Source organism: Harpia harpyja, chromosome 14 (genome assembly GCF_026419915.1).
Source record: "Harpia harpyja isolate bHarHar1 chromosome 14, bHarHar1 primary haplotype, whole genome shotgun sequence".
Lineage (NCBI taxonomy): Eukaryota > Metazoa > Chordata > Aves > Accipitriformes > Accipitridae > Harpia > Harpia harpyja.
In genome coordinates, this window is record NC_068953.1 from 27,024,943 (window position 1) to 27,045,608 (window position 20,666).

A 20,666-nucleotide genomic window follows, 5' to 3' on the forward strand; every position below is an offset into this window, starting at 1 on the left:
AAGCAAACAAAGCAGAGAACAGATTAAGTGAGAGATACTTCCTATAAATGGGTAAAGATCACATTAAAAATGTAGGAAGAACTGACACACGGTATTGCCTTCTGTGTCAGTAAGAACTATTATTACATAATGTTCCTGTGATGACCAGAAAAAGGAAGATTACGTGAGGACACTGTTAAGATAAATTAGTTGCAGCAATTACCTCTAAGAAATACTTCCTTATCAGCTAAAGATTAAGTTAAAATAGGAGATCAAGTCAGTAGTCAAAAATCAATATGCAAGTTACCCAACTGTTTTAGAAAATTGCCTACTCTTATTAAAGCTTTTCAGTCATCTCTACAGCATACACAACTACAACTCTTAAACTCTGCTTCCAGTAATGGGGCAACTTCTGCTGATTGGAGTGATCTGTTTTGCTAGTGTATTTTAGAAGGCGTACCTTACATGATGGTTACAGGCAACATGGGTCAGGAACTCTCAATACAGTGAGCTCTGTAGTGCTGCTATTCAAGAAAAAGGAAAGAAAAGGGGGGGAAAAAAGGAACTATGAACCCTCCCCCCAAAACATATGGCCAGATTTTAGCAAAAAGCACAAGTAGTATCAACATATAATGAGCTGTTGTTTTTCAACTATTTACTTTCTTTCCTTTCAAACTTGCATCTTGAGGAAAAAACCTTAGCTTTCCAGATCCTCTCCCATGCATTTCACACCTCTCAAGTGAAATAAAATTTAAGACTTACAAGAAAAATGTTAATACAATTAATATTACTCCAGAATGACCTTCACTATCATTTTCCTACAGGTGACTTATCTATGAAAATTTCACCACATTAAGACCTCTTAGTAGTCAATGTTGGCAGGATCTCATCTGCACACCAAAAAACGCTTAACTTTAAGTTTTTGGAATATGTACTACAGTAACTACTAACTCCTAGTCCCGAAGTGGCCAACAAGGCTTTTGCTCAGTCTTTAAGCTGTAGAGGGTTATGCAAGATACCTCATTCTGGTTGTACTGATTTCTGAGCAGACAACAAAGTTCACTCTGTCTTTCAGTACTTCTGAAAGAACTTCAAGAAACAAAAAGCACATAGATTTGATTCAATTAGCTAGAAGAGATATACTCACCCTGGGATCACGATTAAAGGAAATACTTTAAACTATTTCCAATAAATAAGTCCTTTCATAACAGTTTCATGAGTGCTGAAATAATTATAATTGCTATTTGAAACAAAACTTACACGAGTATTTGCTCAGCTACAAACTGAAGAGAATGTGCTCAACCACAGTATTTCCAACTTCTGGAAGTGTCTAAATGCCCAAATAACCCCACAGCCTTTTACAACAGGTGAAAGTTTTACCATAGCCGTTTTAGCATTAGCTATTTTTGATTCAGCAATAGCATTAGCACTCCAAAGCACCAATAATAGAAATTATTTAAGTGTACCTGCTCAAGATGCAAGGAATGCATCATGAAATTCATGATGGGTATTTTTAGCAAAAGTCTCCTTGTAGAATGAAACTTTTAACACAAAGTTAACTACAATTTAAGGTTTTGTATATGGCAGGTTACAAACAAAAAGAAACAATCACCAAAGCACAGTATCAGATCAGGTCTCAGAAAAAAAAAAACCACAACTACCTACCACTCTCCCCCCTTTAACTCACATAAGTGTTTATAAGAGCCTCTTATTCAACATACTAAAATAATAAGACGGCTAAGTTCTAACAGGGCAGCAATTGATGCACAACAGCATGGCAAAGCCTTATCAAACTATTGTGAAGTTCTCCAAGTTTATCCAAGTTTGGTCTGAATTATTTTCTATATAGAAAGTAAGCCTTCCTGTTTGGCAAGATCTCAAAACTTGCATGACTTCCAATGAACAAAAATACAGCAGGTATAATATACTGTATAGCTGACAATCACGAACTTGTTCATGTACAAAAAAGGATCCCAGTTTATTCCTTCTACTCATTTGTAATACTGTATACTGTTGGAGGCTCTTAAGTTATAGAATATTTGTTACAAAACTAAAATTTAAGTTATCCCAAATATATCACTCTTGAACCTGCAATACTGCATACCAACCCAGCAGTTCTGCTGACAATCTGTCTATAAAGCTGACCCGCTGAATCAAGAATCAGATTAAAAAATAATATTCCAAACTGTGACTTTTGTGGAAGGCTGATAATAGAGATTTCAATTACTGATTGCATAGACCTCAGTTTCAATTTTAGAAGTCATATCACTTTCTACAGCATCTCGTATTTAATCTTTCAAATCTTTACTTACACCATACGGCAGTTCAATATATGCAATAGTTTTTAAAGGAAAAGATCTTCTAATTTTATTTGTCCTTTATTTAAAAATATATAGCTCTATATTCTTTCCCCACCACCTCCAATTTCCCAAAAAGCTTAGGTTTCCATTTGGGCAAAAGAAAATACGTGGAAAGTTTCAGCAAGCCTGAGAACAAGAAGATACAGTGGAAACGGCAGCAGGAGTACTCACGCTAGCACTGCCGTAGAGCAGTCCTATCTGTCTAGGTCACTTAGAACCAATAAGATAAATTTCCAAACATTTCTAAGAGACATTCTGTACTACAAACGTCCTTTAGCTTGTCTATTCAAGGAAATGCCCACTGACAAGTTACTGCTTCTTACATAACTATACATACCGCACACACTCTTTTCATGATTTACAGGAGGATCTCTTATCTAAGAAATCCACTCCATTAGCCAAACACGTGCTATACCATGGGACTGAACTGTGACCCTGCCCAGCCAACTAACCCCTAACTGAGCACTGGGCTCCTGCACCTATAGCTGAAGGGCAGAAATTTCAAACAAACCTTTTCTTATTGCTTTTATACTCAGTATGTCGAATAAAACCAAATAAAGCCAAACAACCAGGATGAATATGATATCCAGTTCAGTTAATACATATCAAGTAGTTCAGAATTCATAAAACCCCTTGTGGGAGGAGATGCCATAAATAAAATGCATGCTAGCTCTCACTGCAAATATTTCCAGCAGGGGCTTCAAAGCCTTAAGGCACTAAGAACCCTGCTCCAGGCAAACTACCTGGACTTGTTGTTAGTACAAATTAACTGAATGATACTGAAAATGTGCATCCCAGAATGAGCTAAGTAACTAAGCCTCTGTGTATGGGGTGGGGAGTTATCTGAAAGACAGTTATGCCTACATTTCCCAAAGAATATACCTAAAATTTTGTATTACCAGTATCAGTAGAGCATAACTCAGTTCCTCAAGTTAATATTTATCATTTGACAAAAGTCTTCAGAACTTCAGCTAACGCTAGGTAAGTAAGTGGATGGGAGGAAAAAAGAAAAAGGTAGTCAGTTTGATGCCATATATTTGCTCATGTTTGTTTTAAACTCTTGGCTCCGGCAAACCCCAGACATTTAATTTACTTGCTTTCCTTGCAATTTAAAATTACATACCTCTATAATTACTGTTTGGGATTTTTTGTTTTGTTTTTTTAAAGGGGGGGGGGAACCAAAGCATTTAGCCAGCTAGTATTACAAACTATATTTAAAAGACTCTCTGCTGAAGAATAACAGTGCTGTCTGTCCAGAGAATACACAACACACACAAAAAGCCTACAAAATTTGTTCCTGAATCAATAACTAGAATACCAGTCAACCTTATCAACTTTAAGTAACTTCTACAGGAAGTATGGATATGTGCAATAGCTAAAAGACAGAAAGGCCCAAATATTATCACAGTGCCAAATAATATTTATACAGAGTGCTTTAATGTCTCACTGTGAATTATGTCACTCTAAATGAGGAGGATTGTGCATTTATCTTGTTTAATCCACTCCAAATGAAAACTTTTGCAAGGATATTTTACCTGCTGTCCACATTGGGATTATTTTGGTATTATTCTGAAACAACTACCAGCCTCATCTACAAGAAGTTGTTGCTTCCTTTATTTTTTCCCAAACCCACTGGGGCACCTCTTGTCACAGAACCTGACCGCCTCAGACACAGACAGACCCATCGTGCATGAAAGGTGTCTCTGCTATGTTGAGGATCCTGTTCCGAGCAGAACGGTTCACCTGGCTTCACTTGACTCATAAGAAACCAAACAGCTCTAGTTTTCTGGGTTTAAAGACTTCTCTAGTGAAAATACTGCTACGGTCCTGAAAATACATTACTCAACAGCAAAAAAAAATACTGGTTTTATTTTATATAAAAACTGTTGAGGAAGCAAGGAAGGAAAAAGAGCAGTCAGAGAAAGCCTTCTGTCAGTTCTCCTGCACACTGTATTCAGAATCAGACCTCAAATGAGCCAGCGAGCAAAGATACGAATCTTCATATCAATGGCTCCCTTAGTGCCGAAAACAAACCTTCAACAATCCTATTCTTTATTAAACAGTTCAGGAGATTTGCTCCAAACAGTTTTCGCAGCAATCCAGGTCTCTAACAGAGTAGCTATTGTTTCATCAAGTTCTTCTCTGACGTAACACAGTCACCACAAAACTCACCAAATCCACGTGCAGTTTTGGATGCAAATACTTGGGATTTGTCAAAAGGGACTTTTACAGAGCTCTCAAACTTGACAAAAACGATTCCAATGTGCTATTTGGAGAACAGGCTGCTTCTGTGAGAATTTTTTCACCATACAATCACAAAGCATAAAATTGTTTGGGGATTTTTTTTTTTCAGATTCATTTAATTCAGAAGACCATAAGTTCACATACAGAATTCAACATTCTGAAGTCATTTTTTTTAATCCTGATGCACCAGAATAAAACCCACAGACCTAATATTTTGGGGACATTTTTATTACATTCAAAATCAATCCACTTTACCCACATTATTGGGAAAGTTATCTTCTAACTGCAATACACAGGTCTTTCAGTGGGAATTTCACAGCAAATCCAGCATATTTTTAACTAAATTTTTAAAGATTGCTGGTTTAACACCCATGTGAAGGTGCATGCCGTTCTGCAGTTAGACCAGTCATAAAATTACACCTCCTTTTTAGAAAGTATTAAATCTTAAAATGCATACACCATCCATGCAAGGCATTAAAAAAATATTAAAATATACCTAGAAAATGTTTCACAACCGATTCTACAGTATGAGGTATCTCAGATCACAATGGAATAAGCCATCAGTTGATTTCAGAAGACAAGTGCACACTGGTTTAATTCCAAAATGGCTTTCTCTCAGCTGAGATAACAATAAACACCTTCAGAGTTAAATATCCAATTATAACAGATATGGTAATTAAATAAACTTGCCAAAACCAGAGACTCTATAAGACTGTGTCAGCACAGCAAATGGCACACTGTTCCTGAACATGCCTTCAGAAAAGCAGAGTATTCGGGGCAGGGGGAAGAGGGAGAAGCATAGCTTGATTTTTATTTCCCAACTTCCATCAACAGAATTTGGAATTTTGGTGTGAAAAAGAAAACACAGCAGAAGGTAAACCAGTTTTACTGCTGTAAACTGGAGCAAGTAAATTGATTTCAAAATAGTTTACATTTGCAATCCTCCTGACTACTGAAATACCAAGCTAAAAAATTTTAGCCCTTCTAAAGAATCTATAAATGACTTTCTATGAGATCCCAGACCAATGACATTTTCAATGCATTCCATAAAGTATTTCAAAACATATACCAAAGCTATGATCTAGAAGCAACAAACCACTGAGTTTTCAAAGGAGATTAAAATAATTCTTTACCCTCTAAAATGTACAACTATGGACGAAAGAAAATTATAAAAAGGGAGCCCATAGTAGTAACTGCAAGGAAAATACAGCTACAGCTTTTCAGCCAGCATTTTTAACTCTAATACCCACTTTGTTCAAATGAGAGATTTAAAAAAAAAAAACCACAGCAAAAGTACATAGGCATGTTTTCAAACCTGTCATACAGTGCCTGCTTCTTTCTGATAGGGTCCCTCACTCAAAACCCATTTTTAATTATGTTCAGTCACCCATATAAACCAATCCCAAAACTCTTACATTTTTAAACATACGGCCTACTTTTCCTTCTTTATCTACACTGATACAATTGTATGGTCTGCATTCTGTTCAATTCTCTCAACACCAACGATTTAGCTGCAGTCTGCAGTCGTTCTCATCTTACCACTGATGCAGATTGCAAGCGTATACACTCTCTTAAATAAGATCAGCAGGAAGGTAGAGTCAGCATACCTACTCACCAACACGCAACAGAAATAATGCCAAGCCTTTTTAAGTGGGTCAGATAATTTCTTTGAGTATCAAGGATGGCCACTCTCCCTGGTCCCTTCTGCAGGGACCAATGGGACACGCTGTGCATGGCTGCTAAAACCTCTGCACTTCCTGGCTCACCGGATTTAATCCCCATGAAAGAATTAGTTTGGTCCATACCCCACATTTCTGGCAAGTGCTGGGCTTACCTTGCACATGCCACACAGGGTGCGTGAACAGACAACACTATGAACTCTGGGTTTATTTTTGGAAGGAATGAGGCTTGGGGCACGCTTTCAGAGGTAAAACAATTCACATAGCCTGGATCTGTTGGCTGTCCTCCCCAAGCAACTTCCAGTCCTTTCCCTATCACATAGGGAATACAAATCACAGATGCGAGAAAGGAGTTAGTGGTGGCCACCTCTAGAACTAAAGCAGTAGGAAAGGGCTCCTGCAACCAGCCAAATAATTAATCCTACCCACAATTTGCTTCCAATTTGTTCCCAGACAAAAAAAGCTCAGCTCTGGCAGCCGCTATTCATAGACAGCATACAAGCTGCAACTTCACTGCACCTAGTGCAGAGGATGTATTTCAGCTTTATTTGAGCTGCAGATTTTAGGTCCTCCCTTTCTGGTTCATGAAGTGCACGAACATCTGATTAATGCATTATGTGCTGAAGCACATTACAACTACAAAAGCAAGCTGGAAGGGTGGATGTTGTTGGTCTTGCTCTACCACTTTCTTAGCCTGTTCCATTTACAGATCTGACTTATTTTTAATGTCGTACAAACAAAGGTACTTCTCTATCATCACGGCAAAGATTTTGGTGCCTGCTGACTTAAGTAGGCTATTATTAACTCACTAGAGCAATGGAAACATGTTATCACTAAGGGATTTTTGACATAGCTAGCCTCAGACAACACTTTGAATATCTAAAAAAAAAACCCAAAAAAACCCAAAAAAACACCACCACACAAAAAAACCCACCAAAAAAACAAACCACAAAATCCAGGAAGCCTTATGCCCGCATTTAAATTATTACAGATCAATAATGTTTCTCTAAATAGCATGGGTGAGAGGGAAGAGCAACAGAACATACTAGTGGGCATGTGAAATAGGTGACAGCACCAGACCACTGCTAAGGATGATGAAATTTCACATAACTTATCTTTAGACACAGTATCAGAGAAAACCAGTTTCTTTTTATAATCAAAACTACTAACATTAGAAAAGAGGCCCATCAGCAACCATGCAATCAAAGAACTACCTGGAACAAATTTGGAATTTAGTTCACTAACAGTGAGTACCACAAAAAAAAAAAAAAAAAAAAAAAATCACTTTGTGTAAGTTACACAAGTCATCTCAGAGCAGAAAATTAGTATTAGGCTGGTTCCAGGCTAGTACTAAAATATCAGCATTGGACCTGATATCTGAGGGAGACATAGTTAGTCATACACGTGTGACATGAGTTAGTCATACAACCCCTGAACTGCCTTCACTTCCTTGGTAAGGGGAGTATGTGCATTATTCATGGACAGGATTGTGGAGGTGTGATGGGGTACACTGTCTTAACTGCTATTCTCTATGTTCTCCCTGCCTGTACATGCATGCACACCAATGTGCCAGTATTTGCTACCTACAGTAGGGGAAGCGAACATTTTGGTCACCTCTCTACAGTAACCAGAGTTCTTGGGAGATTAGAATAGGATGGAGAAAGTAGGATGAAATGGGAGAAAAACAAGCCAAAACAAGAATTCCCTATAGCATAGTTAATTTACTGTAGAATTACAAAGACTAAGCATTTATAAATTTCAGCTCACTAACAAAGAGCTACTGGATTCAGTTACACCTTCACTGCCTGTCAAGACAGAGAGCTAGCTCTCCTAACAGAAGCTAGCTAGGTCCGCAGTTGCTCAAGAGTTCACACTGACTACAGCCCTCATCTCGGGGCATGAGTAGCCTGACAGCATTCTAGAGACATCCACGTACCTAAACTCTTATCAGGAAATAAAATTCCCTGCTAAAACTATTTAAGTAGTTTCTGTTTACTCTGGAAAAGTACAAAGAAGAAACTTAGCTGGGTTTATTTAGGCAAATGTGAAAGCAGCTAATTACTGTCTGAAATAATATATATTTAGGCGCTTATTTAGGCACTTCTAAAAATTTCCACCCTCTGTTTTTGAGAGGAACAAACTGTTGTTTGAACTACTGTGTCTTAGTTTGTTGATTTCTCATGAGGCTAGTCTTAGATAAAAATTGACCTCTCCATCACAACCTCACACTGACTGCTGAAATATTCTTTTACACTGCTTTTTCCATTAGCATTCAATCATTTTATTATTAGCAGGTTTTGAAAGTCTCAACTACACTCTTACATCCCTCCTCACGAATGTTTCTTTTAAATATTATAGCCAGAGCTGTAAAACCTACACAATGCAACGTATTGTGAGAGAGCTTAAAAGTAATTCATTTTATCTTCAAGTCAATACTCAGGCTCCTAAAATGTACCATTTTACTGCACCATTTAGCAAAAGCACTACAAAGCTTCCTATCATACCATCCTTCACAGTCACACAGCATTGCTAATTAAGAGATCCTAATGCCTAACTACTGATTTAAACCTAGGTCTGGCTAGCTCTAATGCAGAGGGAAACAGAAGAATGTCTTTTGGTGTTTCTCTTATGCTAGTCTTCCAGAGTTGCCTCAGCAAGCTTGAGTCCCTAGGCTGAGTATTCAGATCTCAAATCAAAAGCACAAAACTCTTATGAAACACTTGCATGGACTTGAAATACTCTGATTCATCAAGTTGGACACTATCAACTAAAAAGCAAAATAATCTGTGGGGACAAAAACTCCCTTTTTGGTCTAGCAGGGAAAGCTAACTACCTTTTATAAAAGGAAGACCAACTCAAGAAAAAAAAAATTTGAAACATAAAAAAAGAGATCCATTCCAAATGACTGTTCACTAACTGAAAGCATAATGAAGCAATGCAGGTAGTTCCCTAGGATGTGCAATTTACTGTCTCAATCTTAGCTCTTAATTTTTGTTTATTGCATGGTGATACAGGTATCCTCTACTCAAGCAGGTCAAAGAAACTACAGTTTTTCACCTCTCCCACCAAATGTTGATGCAGAATTGCAGGTTACCTGCAGAACTGAACTACCTGCAACACATCTGTGTTAAATACCACAAGCCTAAACAATCACTCAGAAATTAAATATATGGTTTTTAGAAATAAAGTAACTTTTTTTTTTCCCCAGGGTGGGGGGGAACAACTAAATAAATGATATTGAGAGATCACAACACTGCCTGCACTTCATAAATGTTTTCCATTTATTATAATTTCTTCCAGTGTACTCACTTCCAGTAAAACTCACCAATGCTGAGTGGTATGTAGCACAAAGGCCTGCCTAAGCTGTACTGGACTTATACCTCGGGCTCCTCTCTGGCCTACTGGGGCAAAGGGATGAAAATGGACTATCATTCTAGAGAAATAAAAGACAACAGTAAGGAAGTGGAGGTCCTGGCAACAGCAAAGCCAAGATACATAGGGGAAATACTTGCTTTAACAGATACAGTTCTTCAGATTGTACAGTGAGGGTGCAGAGAAGACAAGCTGAGTTACTACTCTGCCCTCCCACCCATTCTCCTGCTACTTCCCTCCTGCCAGCAGTTGTGCACTAGTCCTTTGGGGAGTTGATTGAGCTCCCTAAACCAGCACATTTCCAGGAAAAACAGAGCAGGTAGCTCTGATGTTAGAATGAACCGATTCAGATGCAACCTGGGCAGAAAACTAAGGCACAGGAAAGGACCACATGACCATGATCAGCGTGGGAGCAAGTGAAGTAGGACATCCCCTTTGGTAGCAGTAAGATAGTGGGTTAGCAAAACAGCTGAGCTGATCTAAGCACACTGTCAAGGTACATCAAAATAATCCCCCAAAGCACGCTTACTCTAGGCATCCAGGAAAAGACTACAGATCTGTCACACAAAAAGACATTCTTTTTAAGCACCTGTATCCTGATGTGCAGGAAGGAAAGGAAGCTAAGTCGGTATTTATTTCTCAGAGAGCTGCCAACGAAGCAAGAACGTATTGCCTAAGGTCACATTTTAGGTGAGCAGATACCCTGGGTTTCAGAACAGCATCCATTCTCACCTAGCACTGAAGATGTTTTTTTCCTAATTCATGGTATAATTAACACCCAACTAACTCCTAATACATTAATTACAAAAGATTTTTCTTGTCCTACATGCAAGATCTTTACATTTGTCAGAAAAACCCTGAAAAATCTAGTAATGACACCCAGGAGGATAGTCAAAAAGACTAACCTTAGCAGTGCTAATTTTTCTACATCCCCTCTGCAGAGAGAAAAGAGCTGTTCTGGAACCCCCTCAGTCTCCACTGAGCAAGCCTAGGGACTCACTGCCTAATTAGCTTTTGCTAATAATCCTCCCCCTCTCTGCAAAGCCTACCTGTATTCTGCAGATTGTCTACATGCATGTGACCAGAAAACATTTTTCTACAACCTGAAAACAGGATTTTTCTGAAGGCAGAAAAGCTTCAGTCTTGCACGTTTTCTATACCAGGAAGAAACTGCAGCCTGAAGTTTACTGCATCGTGTTGTCTGGCAAAGTACCGTGATTATACTAGTACCAAATATCTCTCTCGTGGGCTACAAAACACCAAGCACAACCAGATGATGCATTCAAACAATGACTTGTTTGTTAGGAGCCTTCATCACTGCAGAACGTTCACCTGTAACACTAACTGGCAGCCCAAACCAGGACAAGGATGAGTGTTTTCTGCCCTCTTTCCCTATATAAGCAACATAAAAAGACCACACAGTTTCACTAATGGATTTGAAACAATTACAGAGAATTTTACAGTGAAGAGTCCCTGAGTTCTACACACAGAGGTAGGATTTCTATGGAAAACTGCATGCATACAAACCATGTTTTTTCTACAGCTGAAAACTTAAAAAGGATTTTTCTGGGTAGGATTTTTATAGAAGAAACCAAGAATAAGACAGACCAATTAATGAGGCAAAGGCATAAATCCTCATCAAGAGCATTTCTGAAGTTGGCACAAATTAAAAGGACAAAGGTTAGTTAAGGGGATATTTCTGCTTTTCAATGCCTCTGGCTGCAAAGCCAGTTAATGCCAGTTTAAGAGGTTAATGTCCATCCCAACCTCCACATCTTTGCTTAGTGCCCCTCACACAGGCCAAGGTAAATGCTCGCAGGGCTGCCCCGTGGGCTAGCCTGTAGCATAACCCCATGAACATTTTCAGCAGCACAGTTAAGGAGTCAGCAAACTATAGCTTGTGAAATCAGGAGGAGTGAGCCTCTTCCAACTAGTTCTGCATCCAGAGGCATTGCAACACCAGATGATGCCAAGTTCCTAGAAAGTTGTCTAGGATACTTGTCAGCTATGGTATCAGTGATTCATTACTTCCTCCCTAGTGCGAGATTACTACCACAAGCAGGAATTCCTTCAAAATCAATCACTCTGAAACTTTTTGGCCAGAAGATCACCCTCAGCCATGCACTCTTTTAACACCTTCAGCTGAAGTTTTATTCAATTTACAGTTTAACAGAATTCTGCAAACTACAGTTTAGACAATACTCTAGCCAGGGAACACAGGAGAAACTGGTAAGACTTTGACATTTAAAACATCATTAACTGCACCTACTCGTGTAGATTAACTCATTTTTATAATTGAAGAGAAAGTTGATTAACAGTTCTGTAATTACACAACCGGTATTTTTAGGCTCCAATCATGTGTCACTTAAGCACATGCATAATTTAACCTATTCAGGTGACTGAAGTTATGCCTGACTAAATACTTGCACGACCACAGCAGCCACAGGGACAGGCTTTGAAAGGAAGCTGAGCTTTTTCAGACTGGCTCTACCCACAAACTAGTATACCGCATTAAGCTTACTACACAAAGCCAATATACATGCAATTTTAACTATGCTGTACATCAGCATGGCCGTCTTTGAACCTGGCCACATGGCTGCTGTGCTGAGCTCTATCAGATACATTAGTAGAATGTAGCTTCGCTCTCTCCTACCCCAAAAGAACAGGTTCAGCTTCTTGAAAGAGTTAAACAGGAGTGGGAATAGCACTACAAAGCAAATAAGCAGCATGTTAAGAACATGGAGGAAAAAAAAAATCCAGCAATATTTTGTTACGCGAGACAAGTTACCAGCAGTGGATCATTTGCCAATAGAAATAACTTGATGGGAGGGGTCAAACTCATCTTGATGCAGCTCAATTCACAGACAGACTACAGCACAGCGTATCTGGTAAAAAAGTTATCTTACATCTGGTAGCACACATTCAGAAAAGAAGGTCAAGAAAAACATCCTCTGTAAACAAGAATTTAGATACAAAAGTATTCAAGCATAGCTACTACGTGCCTGCAGTACAATTAGACAAGGTCTGCAATGCAATTTGGTTTATACTTTGAAGAGGCTACAGAACCTGGCTTGTGATGGGGCAGCTCCATCCATGCCTGCACACAAGGGTGTAAGACTCTGAAAACACTCATGTAGAGTGGGTGATACACAGGGTAACCAAACACTTACTTATATGATGGCAGAAGTCAACTCTCCAGCACCTCAGAGCAAGCTTCCAAACCAGCTTTACAGCTCATGTCAAGTTTGGAGTGCCACAATCCCATTTTCCTAAGCCTCTGCACATGATCCCACCCTATCTCATACCAGCACCGGCACTTATGCAATCACACGGAGAGCCAATTCAGGGAAATGACCGACAAAATAATTAATCTGGGGGGGGGGGGGGGGAGATGATTAGATGTTTATTCAATTCAGATCCCCGCAACAGTGACCGAGCATAGAGGGGAGCACAAAGGGATCGGTGGAAGGGTGACAGCCATGGCTTAGATGAGTTTAGACTGGATTACAACCACACCTTTAAGAAGAGTTTTGGCAGATTTGGGAGCGGCTAGTAAAGATGCTATGGACTTGAACATCAACCCTGCCCCATATCTGAGATTACTACCCTGCAAGACACACATATCCACACCTCAAGCACTCCAGGTCAGTCTTGGGAATTATATTGTTAATGAAGTGAGTAATAGTGGGAAGACCTGAGCTGCTAAGTAATACTAGTTCTAAAAGTGCCCTGAGTCCAGAAACTTTTAGGCGATAAGTCCTTGTGAAATACAGTATTCCTAACAGAGCAACTTGAAATTCATTTGCAGAAGGCATAAAAGTAAATCTACTTATTTATTAAATTCAAATTTTAAATTTTAAAAGTCAAGTTTGTCAAGTCCGCATTTCATAAAAACTGATTATCACTTTGCAGTATTAGGAGGAGAAAAACTTAGCAGGTATTAGGATAAGCAGCATCAGCCAGGGCCATTTTGCAAAAGTCCACCCAGCACAAGTCAGCAGACTACGAAGTGAAAACATCTGAAAACATCGTTTCTGTTTGCCTCTTAGCAAAGGTGACAAGAATCAAATAGGTAAGATTAAGAAAGTAAGTACCTCTCTGGGAAGAGGTAAGTGGGAACAATGCACGGAACAAAGGCTGGTATTCAATTGCAATAAACATTGCGTTAAGACTGACTGAGCTGTAACAGACACCTTCCCAGGCTTTGAAGATTACAGAGTTATATTATGGTGAAAGACTGAACACCTAGATTGAATTAATTTAGAGCTGTCACTGAGAAAGCACTCTCAAGCAGGAACGCATTAGTGTATGACAGCAAAAATATACTCCAGTAATCACCCAAAAGGTTGTCAGTAAAAAATAAAAGCAAAAAATAAAAATCAGCAAACCAGAACTTAATAGAAATATGCCAATTCTCAGAACCTGCAGCTTCTTTTTTTTTAAATCTCATTTGATTAGTAGTAAACGATTAAAGGCAGAATCCAATAGCATTGGGAGTCATCCACACTGGGCTTTGGGATCCATGACTTACAAAGCAAAAAGCCTGACCAGGCTGCCACAGACCTTGAAATAGCTCCAAAGCTCTCCAGCTCAGAAAGAATCCTCCCCAAATTATTGCTATTACAACCATTAGCAGTAAGTCTAGACATTGATAAGATTCACACGTGCATAATTTTCAGATGTATACAAACTAATATGCACACATCTACCTATACTCTTTGAAACTGTACATTAGCCAGTTGCATGCTCTTTGCAAAACACATGATGTGCCTTTAAACAAAATAAGCACTTCGTGTTGGACTGTATCCAACTGTAAACTAGTGATCTCCATGGACAGGTTGAAGATGAAGTACCAATAAAGCTTCGCAGCTTTACAATAGCTGTTTCTGGAGTTGGATCATCTTCTGAAAACATTAGTTGTCAAACTACACACAACAGAGTACCAACTTTGTTACTGAATCAGCCTGTAAAATTCCAATTTTGCAGCTGTAGAAAATCAACAGATATACTAGCACACATATCACATGCCATCCTCCTTCAGCTGAAGTCAAATGAAGTAACGATGGGTTGGGATACACCAACTCGGCAACTGCACATTTGCCATACACGGAGAGTTCAAACATTCCAGAAAATCCATCAATAGATAATAGAAAACCTAAAACAGCTTGAGTTAGAATGAGTTTGTAAGAGTCTTTAGGAAAAAAATTATATTGCTCTTAATAACATAAGTATTAAATAATCCATAACTTTGATGCGACTTTTAGGATTTTAAAAAGAAAAAACAAACACACCACAGAAATTCCCAGAATTAAGGTTTAATCCAAGCCTACCACCTCAGTAATATATGAACTTTGATTTAGATAAGGGGAAAAAAATCCACAACTTATAAACCAAGTTCCATCAGCTCTAATGTGCTGTCAGTTTGTTACCATACTTTAAACTCTCCTTGGCAACCAACCACCACATTTATCTTACAGACTATTCCTGCAACACCCTCATACCATAGGTTGTCAAACCATTTTCCACAGTTAAATATTCTAGTCTTTTCATAAGGCAGCTTTTTGGAACTATCAGAACCACAATCAACAACACAGTTACTTTTCTCCCTGTATTTCCCATATGTTTAGAATACTTTTCGCACAATTCTTGGGAAGGAAAAATGATACAGTTAAGGGTAACAATGTTATTTATCCCAGTTTCTCTCCTGTTTTTTTGTATTTCATTATCCCATCATAAGTCCACTGGCATCTCCTTCTTGGAAAGAACAGAGGGGTAAGAAATTTCCTCTACTCGCCTAACAGCGATTAGACAACCTACACTGTCCGTGATTCTGTGCAAGAATTATAGTGGCTGGGAAGAAAAACAAGCTCAAGTTGCACTGTGGTTCCAGCAAACCTGGTAGTTAAAGAAAGTGGCTTACGCCCCTGCTTTAAAATGGCTCGCATGCACTTTACATGCTAAGCAAAATATAGGTGTAAAGAAGGCTGAAAAAACCTCACCACTCCTCAAAAAAACCAGCATTCCCTCTGTCAGTGCAAGAGCTGCGACAGAGACTGGTCTCTGAAACACTGCTGCTCGAGTCTGTGGTCCCATCCAGTTAGATGCAATGGTTTGGCATGCCAGGTGATGCTGGTTTAATGACTGGCTGCTGCGAAAAAGACAAGTCACCTCCTGCACATCCTACCTCCTCCCTTGCACTGCAGCACTGATGCCCAGCTAATCCTGTGCTGAGCCAGGTCAGGAAGCGAAGCTTGCCAATACAAAGGTTTTGGGGGTTTACTTTTTCTGTTCTTTTGTTAGATTAGCTTTCTTTTACTTGAAATACAAAACCATCTGCAATTCAAGTAAAAAAAAAAAACCAACTAAGTTTAAAGTAATAAAAATAACAGAAACCAAGGATTAGGTAGATCATTTTCAGTATAGGTTGTATCACGATATATTAACATGACACCATTACCTGTACATTCTCATTATATGAGCAGAAGAGGTGGGATTAAATCAAATGAAGGACAGTAACAAGACTGCAGGGAATACAATAGAGGAGGAAGAAGGTTTCAGGCCAGGGGACATGACGAAAGCATAGAACAAGCTTCATTCAAGTTTTACCACAGGTCAAGTCAGTATCACTGACTATTTTTTGTAGAAATAATGAAGCATATAGACTCATTTGTCAGAGACCACCACTACTTGTCAGTATCAGAGGCAAGAAGTGACACTATCTTTGATAATCCTATAAGTATCTTAACCAAAGACACAGAGTGAGATTATTCAGTAATTTATCTGCTGAAAAGCCAGCTGCTGGAATTTCAACCAGTGAAGCTAAAATGCACCAAGACAGAATTATTCACATTAGAAACAAGAAACACGACCTCAAAGACAAAACTTCAATTCTGGAAAACACACACACCGATTTTACTGTCAGTTTGAAGTGGGACAAAAAAACAGAACTAATGTTACTTGTTTCAGCAAATTAACGTGGCACGCAAATACTGCTGCCAAAGTAGACACTGTTAAAGGAAATGAGGGATTCCAAAAGAAATAAGTATCTGTTAAAAAAAAAAAAAAAAGAGACAAAGATACATTTTTCAGGTTAAGTATATTAGCATGAGAAGTATAATTTCATTGTCTTGATTTTTCAAAGCATAAGCCACAATTTCAAAATCCAATCTCAAGTCTTTAAAGATCGGAACTTCAAATTTGGGCTCATTTCAAACAACACGCTGACAGCATCAGAAGTTTAGTAAAAGTGCCACTGCTAGTATAGCTACGTATTAAACTCCTAATTAGGCTAATCAGGGTCCTTCCGGGAAAGAAAATTAAACTTACTATGCAAAATCCTGTCAAGCCCCCAAATTGTAGACTATAAAAACATATCCATCCCTTCATATGCACTTTTTGACAAGTCCTCTTGGAGATTTATTTGCAACGTTACTGGTGTAAAATCGACAAACCAGTATGGCCAAACCCTATTGTGTCAGCATCAATTATTCGCATTCAAAACGATATTGGTTTTTTTAGAAAATACTCATCTGTCACAACTGTCCACAAGGAGTGAACAGTTAATAGAAATGTACCTCATGAAGAGACACTAAAGAGAAGCAGGAAAAGTTTGGGTGTTGGTGCAAAGCTTTCAGGAAAGGGAAGCACAGCAAGTGGTAAAGATAACTATGAGAGAGGAGTTTGGATGCTGCAGTCTATCACCAGCAAAGCAGAGAAAGCAGGGCTGATGCGATAAGACAAAAAGGTAAGGCAGCAAGACTAGAGTCACGCAGAGCCTCAAGGGACAAGAAAAGAAATGAAAGTTTACACAAACACAATAGAGTTGGTTTTTGGTTGGTTTTTTTTTTTTTTTTTTTACAAACACAATAAAGTACCTCTCCAAGATAATCCACCTGGGGAGGTAGATGATCTGATAGAGTATCTTTAAATATAAGCGAGATAACCGCTAAATGCAAGGTGATGTTTCAAGATGGCTTTGTATGACAGGTGAAAGTTACCCTTCCGCTCCTGAGCTCAAGCAAGCAAAAAAAAAAAAAAAAAAATCAAAGTAAAACATCAGGAAACTAAGGTACAAACAATCCAAAACCAGCCTAAACAGTTCCACATGCACAAAGGTTTTTTCCCCCCACTTTAAACAGCAAAGTCAAGAATGGCCTCATACCAGAAGGTATGAAGGATGATCTAGCAGACACTTATCTCACCCACACAGACACTTTAAAAAAAAAAAACTGAACTCCCAGAGTTGCCACACTGAATAACTCACTCTTAAGAATAATGCCTGATTTAATGTTGGACACTGTCCAGCAATTATTCAAAATTGCTACATACTTATGGAGCAGCAGGGAAATTTTTAGCAAAATGAACTTGCATAAAATGTCCTATATTCAACTCAGGCAAAACACTGTTAAACAGTGGTTTCAAAATATTCTATAAACACATGGTAAGTATAAAACATTGCAAACACGTTACACTGCCAGAAAAACTGCTGAGCCACGATCAGTTTACAAATCTATAATGGTTAAAACCAATCTGTACATTTCTAGGCTATGTCAGCACCAACAAAACACCAGAACTAAACTAAAAAAAAAAAAACCCTCCAAAAAATCCCACCCCACAAAACTAAAAAAAAAAAACAACAAAACCACTTTGGTTGAGAAGAGCAAGTACCACACGAGTGGGAGATGCCAAGTACTCTTTCAAGTCAGAACGGATGGTTGCACTTTCAGCTTCCTAGAAGAGTGCTGGATTTGCGGATTCTAGAAAAAGACAGCCCACACTTATTTCTACGCAGTTCACAGATATAGTCAGAAATAGAAGATTCATGGGTATGAATCCCTGTGGTTTTGAAGAACATACTGTGAAATAAAACACCTTTATTTAAAATGAAATAAAGCATCTGACTAGAAGTTCAAGCAGACTGTAGAAATCCACAGATTTACACTCCACGCTTAGATTTTCAAAATCATTTGAAAGCACTTGATGTGACAGCTCACTCTAAATTCTGTAAATATCAGTTAAGAACCGATTAGCAGCCAGAAGAAGAAAGAGCTGGAATTAAAGCTGTGTTTTCTTTGTAGAAGCTCATACACCTCTTTGTAAGGGTCTATACGCTCCCTTGTATACGACAACGTGCAGAAATTGTAAAAATGAAATAGGCTGAAAGATTAGAAGGGAAGAACAGCTGCATCCCAGAGAACTGCGTGGTCCACCGTATAAATTCTGGTATCAGACACAACCACAATGAAGGATTAGGGCAGTACTCCAAGAGGACAGAACGAAAGGTCGCGTTTCCAAGCAGCGGACTCCCCTCCGCCGCAGGGCCGGCTCCCCCGAGCGCTGCTCTGAGGAGCGGAGGGGTGCGAAGGGCAGCGGCCGCCCCTCGCCGCGGGGCCGGCGGCAGCAGGGCGGCGTTGGCCGGCCCCGCGGGCACCACGCGAGGAGGCTCCAGAAATGCCGGGCGGCGGCGGGAGCCTCGCCCCGGCGGCTCGGGTCAGCCCCGGCCGGGGCGCTCCGGGAGGGCAGGGCCCGCCGGGCCAGCAGGGTCGTGGGCGGGCGGGCGCTGAGGGGGGGGAACACGGACGCCGGGGCGCCCCGCCGGCCGTCCGGGGCCGGGGCACCGCGCGCGGACGGGCCTGAGGCGCCCGAGCCCGCGCCTCCCCTTCCGGGCCGGAGGTGACAGCCCGGCGGGGTCCCTCCCTCCCCGCCACCGGGGCACCCCCGCCGGGGCGGGCAGGGGAAGAGCCGCCGCGGCGGCAGGCAAGCCCGGGCGGGAGAGGCACCGCGGCGGACCAGGGCGGCCGCGGCAGCCGGGACCCGGAGCGGCCGGCCGGGACAGGTCTGATCCGGCGGCCGGCGCCCCCGCCCCGTCCCCCCCACTCCTCGCCGGGGGGGAGCCCAGCCCCGCCGCCGCCGCCGCCCTCACCATTCTCCTCAGGGCCGGGCTGGGTCTCGGCGCCGACTCTGGCTCTCCTCGCGCCGGGCAGCTCCTGCTCGTGGTTCGGCGTCGGCGGTGGCGGGGCCTGTCTCCATCTATCGGGGCTGAGCTCGGCAGCAGCGGAGGGCTGGGTGGGGAGAAGCCGGGCGAGGACAGCGCTCCGGGGGCGAAGAGGAGAGCGGAACGAGGAGGACGGCGCTGGCTCGACTCCGCACCGGGACCCAGCGCTGGCGGCGGCCTCGGCCCGGCGGCTTTTTCTCATAATTGTGCGACTCGGCCGGCGGAGAGCCGCGGCGCTGCCGCGTCAGCGCGCACCGCCCCCGGGAGGAGGGGGAGGCCGGAGCGGCGCGGCGCTGCCCGCTCCTGCCCGCCCGCCTGGCGCGGCGCGGCGCGGCCCCCCTCAGGGCGCCCCCTCAGGGCGGCGGCCTCGGCCTCGCCGCACGGGAGCGGGCGAGGGGGGGGACCCCGACCAGCGTCCCGAGGTACCCCGAGAAGGCGTAAACGGCTGCCGGGGGCAGGCGAGCCGTGCCCCCCCCCCCGTGTGCTGTTGCCGAGGTAAAAGCCGAAGAGACGTTAACAACGGAGCTTTCCGGGACAGAAGCCAGCCTGGCTGGAAACGCGTGGTTCGGAGAGGGAAGCTCTGCTCCCGAAAGCCCTGTCTCTCCGCAGAAACGTCAGCCGGAGCATCGGGCTTCGCGGCTCTCCCGAGGCGCTGGCACGGGGCAGGCAGGGGCCCGGCCTTGGCGCTCCGCTTCGCGGTCACCTCGCACCAGACCGCTGGTGTACCACGCGTTGGTGAACCGCAGGTCGCTGGTGCCTGCGGAGAGCAACCCGGCCTTACGCGTTATTGAAACGACGTGGTGGGGAACAGCGTTAGTTGAGATTTTGTTTGAGCTTCGTGCTTACGCATGGGAGTGCCACCGCCATGAGCACTGCGTCAAATGCATTCTGTAACTCGGTCCGAGCAAAATTGGAGGAAAGTTCATTTTGGAGGGGAAAAAGGAGGATGCATTTCTTCCCCTTCAATCAACTCTGTTCCCGGTTTAGATTAGGAACCGCCCAGGGCACGAACCTTGTCTTCTTTGGGCTCTATATACT

The 20,666-nt window shown here is 41.6% G+C and overlaps 1 protein-coding gene across 2 annotated transcripts in view; it reads right to left on the reverse strand.

Moving 5' to 3' along the window:
- TRPM7 (transient receptor potential cation channel subfamily M member 7) overlaps positions 1-19,672 on the reverse strand; it is a 61,415-nt gene extending 41,743 nt beyond the window's left edge. For both annotated transcript variants that reach the window (XR_008238228.1, XM_052807694.1), the window contains exon 1: positions 19,557-19,672. Coding sequence is in view for 1 of the 2 variants with exons in the window: in XM_052807694.1 (XP_052663654.1) it covers positions 19,557-19,559 (3 nt within the window). In the remaining variant the exon portion in view is untranslated. The remainder of the gene's footprint in view (positions 1-19,556) is intronic.
- Positions 19,673-20,666: the final 994 nt, after the last annotated feature.